Source organism: Pempheris klunzingeri, chromosome 8 (assembly GCF_042242105.1).
Source record: "Pempheris klunzingeri isolate RE-2024b chromosome 8, fPemKlu1.hap1, whole genome shotgun sequence".
NCBI classification, from domain to species: Eukaryota; Metazoa; Chordata; class Actinopteri; order Acropomatiformes; family Pempheridae; genus Pempheris; species Pempheris klunzingeri.
Genome location: NC_092019.1, coordinates 403747 through 408746, shown reverse-complemented (window position 1 = coordinate 408746; position 5000 = coordinate 403747). Strand labels below are relative to the sequence as shown.

At 53.8% G+C, this 5000-nt stretch overlaps 1 protein-coding gene across 1 annotated transcript in view; it reads left to right on the top strand.

Annotated features, from left to right (window-relative positions):
* hjv (hemojuvelin BMP co-receptor) overlaps window positions 1–5000 on the top strand; it is a 6735-nt gene that overhangs the window by 1031 nt on the left and 704 nt on the right. The window contains exons 2-4 of the mRNA XM_070836209.1: window positions 2533–2661; window positions 3105–3664; window positions 3767–5000. The exon at window positions 3767–5000 is cut by the window's right edge and continues 704 nt beyond it. Of these exons, the coding sequence (XP_070692310.1) occupies window positions 2565–2661; window positions 3105–3664; window positions 3767–4393 (1284 nt within the window). The 5' untranslated portion in view covers window positions 2533–2564 and the 3' untranslated portion in view covers window positions 4394–5000. The remainder of the gene's footprint in view (window positions 1–2532; window positions 2662–3104; window positions 3665–3766) is intronic.

Below are 5000 nucleotides of genomic sequence, written 5' to 3'. Positions count from 1 at the left end.
AGTTTGTGTCTTTGGCAGGTGATGCTGTCCTTTATTTTGAAAGGTCAAAATGAAGGAAAAGGCCCTTTGAAGTGTTCATTATAAGGAATGCATGTCGGACGCCTCTCCAGACATCCCATAATTACATCTGATCACATCTCCGTCATTAATGTTTGAGCTGCACCACTGACCGTTCACACCTCTGTTCCTCCTGCTGATCAATAATCAATAAGTCCGTCCTGACAGCAGCGTTGCTCTGTGGATGCTAATGTCAGCCGGTGTGTTTCTATATGGATACGTAGCTGTAGTGTGTGTTAGAAACACACACACACACACACGTAGCGTCTGTAAACTGGTTGAACTGGTCCTTTAAACTGATGACATACTCTAATATCTAATGTGGGGCGAGTGTGTCTGACTGTCTGTGTGTGTGGCTGTAACTGGGGGGCAACTGGGGTTTAAATTTAGACTTCATAACCCCCAACCCCCTCCGCCCCGACTAAAGGTCAGCTGACTGTTGAAACACACAGTTCATTCATCTGTCCATTCATTAAAGGGACAGTTCAACTTCTCCTCCTCTACACAAATAAACAAACATGAAGCTACAGACAGCAGCTGGTTAGCTTAGTTTAGCTTAGCATAAAGACTGTAAGCGGGTAGAAACAGCTAGCCTGGCTGCATCCACTGATTAACATAACAAAACACAAAAAATAGAATTGAACTGCACTTTGGTATCAGCCTTTAGTAAATGAGGACGTTAACATTCATCTGAAAATGAGAAGAATGTACAGGCCGAGAAATACCGACACGACACGGCAGCTTGATCAGCTTTGTCACCACAGCAAACTCATGACAGCTCAGCTGGAAGAGTTCAGCTCCATCAGTTCGTCCGTCTGTGAACACTTTAAAGTGTTCAGATCTGAACTCATTCTTTAAAACGCCAAAGTCACAGCAACTAAAATCACTGTTTTTATCAATGGAGTCTGGTGGCTCCAGTTCTGAACACAGAAATCTAAAATGTGTGAGGTTCCTTTAATTTCTGGGGCCTCGGGGCTCTGCAGGGGTCTGGGGCCCCCGGGGCAGTCAGACACCCACTTAAATCTAAATAAAGGAACTGCTTTGGTGACAAACGAGTCATATTCCAGTTTATCTGACATCTGCCAGTCTGACGGTGTGACCAATGAATGGACAGCGCCACAGTAAGCCCCGCCCCCTCAGCCCGCTGCCGTTTGTTCTGCAGGAAAAGACAAACAGACGAGAGTCCATGTTACAACAGAGAGAGAGAGACGGGTCAGCGCCACACACTCAAGAGTCCTGCTGCACAAACACATTCACATCCACTTCCTGATGTTTGTCAGCCACGGCCAGCTGGGACTCAACAGGTAGACTCGACAGGTAGGACTCGGCAGGTAGGGCTCGGCAGGTAGACTCGACAGGTAGGACTCGGCAGGTAGGGCTCGGCAGGTAGGGCTCGGCAGGTAGGACTCGACAGGAAGGGCTCGGCAGGTAGGGCTCGACAGGAAGGGCTCGGCAGGTAGGGCTCGGCAGGTAGGGCTCGGCAGGTAGGACTCGACAGGAAGGGCTCGGCAGGTAGGACTCGACAGGAAGGGCTCGGCAGGTAGGACTCGACAGGAAGGGCTCGGCAGGTAGGACTCGACAGGTAGGGCTCGGCAGGTAGGGCTCGGCAGGTAGGACTCGGCAGGTAGACTCGACAGGTAGGACTCGGCAGGTAGGGCTCGGCAGGTAGGGCTCGGCAGGTAGGGCTCGACAGGAAGGGCTCGGCAGGTAGGGCTCAACAGGAAGGACTCGGCAGGTAGGGCTCGGCAGGTAGGGCTCGACAGGAAGGGCTCAGCAGGTAGGACTCGACAGGAAGGGCTCGGCAGGTAGGACTCGACAGGAAGGGCTCGGCAGGTAGGGCTCGGCAGGTAGGACTCGACAGGAAGGGCTCGGCAGGTAGGACTCGACAGGTAGGGCTCGGCAGGTAGGACTCGACAGGAAGGGCTCGGCAGGTAGGACTCGACAGGTAGGGCTCGGCAGGTAGGGCTCGGCAGGTAGGACTCACATCACACACTATCGTCACCACAAAGTCACCTGTCAGGTTACATGATGGATCGTCTCCATAAAATCAAACAGAACGTACTGATCAGCTGAACAGGTGAGAAATGAAAGAAACAACAAACAAAATAAAATAAGCTAAGCTAACAGGTTTAGAAACACAGAGGGGCTCATTTCACACTGGAGCATGTAGCATTAGCATGTAGCTTTAGCATGTAGCTTGGAGTCATAAAACTCTTCTATGAGGATCTTTTTCAGGACCTGCTGTGAACAGATCAGAGATCAGAGATCAGCAGCTCGGAGCGTTTTTAGTTTAAACTGGTCTGTTTCAGTGTGGCGCTGTCGGCGTCTCCAGGACAACAGACTATTTCCCCCCAGAAAGGGGGCGTGGTGCTGACAGCAGCTCTGGATGACGTGTTGCCGATCTGATCTACGGGCCGATGGGTAGCAGACAGGTGAGTGTGACATCATCCCTCTCTGTGTGTCGGCCTCTCACAGTCGCGGTGATCTGACCTGGGTTCGGCCTGCTGATGGAGCCTCGAGTCGCCGTCTCACAGCAGACAACGTTGCCATGGAAACGCTGCATCCACCTGACCGTGCTGCTGGTCCATCTGAGTTTACCTGAAGGTACAAACGCACACACAGCATGTTAGCATCAGGTGGCTAGAAGCTAACAGCTAGCAGCAAGTAAGCTTCAAAATAAAAGCCTTTGTTTTCTTCTTTTCTTCACTACAGTCAAACAGGAAGCAAAATGTGAACAAAGAGTTTCGACTCAAGAGAAACTAAATGTACGAAGTTCTTTCAGTCTCTGTTATGTTGTGATTCTTTTATTGAAACACTACATTTCCCATAATGCAACTGGAAAGTGTTGATGATTATTTCTATCATCCATTAATTATTTTCTCCATCGACTGACTGTTTGAAAGTATCAGGAAATAGCGAAAAGAACCCAGAGCGAAGCTGACGCAGAGACTCCACGCCATGACATCACTATGACATCATCAGGGTCACTGACAGGTGTTCAGCTGCAGGTTTCCTGGCGTCTAACATACCTCTCTTCCTGTCCTCAGTCGGAGCTTCCTGTCGTATCCTGAGGTGTAACTCCGACTTTGTGGCGGCAACGTTGGACCTCGGCAGCAGCGGCGGGGATGGGGGGCCGGGAGGGCTCGGAGGGGCCGGAGGGGGGCCAGGTGGAGCAGCTCTCAGCAGGGAGGCGGTGAACGCCGGGTACTGCAGCGCCCTGCGCTCCTATGCCATGTGCACGAAGCGGATGGCGCGGGCGTGTCGTGGCGACCTGGCGTACCACTCTGCGGTTCAGGGCATCGAGGACCTGCTCATCCAGCACCGCTGCCCCCGGGCGGGGCCCACCACCCAGCCCCGCCCCCTCCCCCAGGGCACGCTGTCGGGGGACGCCTGCCTCTACGAGAGGAGCCTCCTCAGCCGCGAGGGCCGCACGCCGGACTACCTGCACTGTGGCGTGTTCGGAGACCCGCACATCCGAACCTTCAACGACGACTTCCAGACGTGTGCCGTGCAGGGGGCGTGGCCTCTCATAGACAACGAGTACCTGTACATACAGGCCACCAGCTCGCCAACCAGGAGGGGGGCGCACGCCACAGCACTCACCAAGGTAAGTCCCAGAGATTCTGAACCAGTTTAGGTGTTTGCTGGTTGAACGTCTCACCTGTGTGCTGCTCACTGACTCTACTTGTGTCGTCGTGTCTCCGCTCAGATCTCCATCATCTTTAAGAACTGGCGTCAGTGCATCGATCAGCAGCTCTACCAGGCCGAGCTCGATAACGTTCCTGCTGCCTTCGCCGACGGCTCGGTGTCAAGCGGCGAGCGGCGAGGTCATCACAGCCTGACGGTCCGGACTCACAGCCCCGGCCGACACGCCGAGATCCGAGCGGCTCACATCGGCACGCTGCTGGTGGTGCGTCAGAGCGGACGCTCGCTGGGCCTGTCGGTCCGGGCGCCGCGCGGCATCGTGGAGTCTTTCGGCCCCGAGCAGGACCTGCAGCTGTGCGTGTGGGGCTGCCCCGCCTCCCAGAGACTAGACACCCTCCACCCACTACCGCCATACCCGTCGCTTTCCTCCACCGCCAGTGCCCAGGCCCACTGCGCCTCGCTGCTTCCTGCCCGGGACATCTACTACCTGGCCTGCGTGTTCGACCTGATCACCAGCGGTGACCTGAACTCCAGCACGGCCGCCATCAGCGCGCTGCAGGACGCCCGAAACATGATCTCTGTCACACAGAGAGTCCACCTGCTGCCCGTCGCCTCTGCAGGGCGACGCCGAGCACGCCTGGACCTGACGCAGCTGCTGCTGCTCGGCATGCTGGGATCTCTGTCGCTGTGATGACGTCACTCCACACACAGGTGTGGTCACCTGACTTGATGTTAACCTGATCCTGGACCTCAACAAACACGAGATCTAAATCCTGATAAACTGTGGAATAAATTCAGCGAAGACAGGAAGTAACAGATGAGATGAGGAGGAACTTTCACAATAAGATGTCTGAATGTTGAAGAGTTGACACTGACAGCTAAAGTTAACGTAGAACTGGACATAGAAATGATTCTGAGTGGAGACCGGAGCGCTGAGGATGTTTTACAGGCCACTGTTGGCTTTGATCCAGATGTTTTGGTGCAAATCATTTTTTCTCCTGATAGTGGTTGACTTGTGGGGAGCTCTGATTGGTCAGCTCCCATAGGCCCCGCCCACCAACTCATTAGCAACATGCTAACGCTAAATCCACCGGGCTAACGTGCCAAATAAACAGCAAAACAACTGAAAACCAAACGTTAGCTTCAGTGTGAAGTCGATCCGCCCTGGAGCTCCGACCGTTAGCGTTATAATAGTGTCTTCACCTCCTCAGATGGGGGGAGGACATGAAGACTGCTCAGTGGTGTTCAGTGGGGGGGGGTCCTCCAGTTAAAAACACTAATTTATACATCTGTGCTGT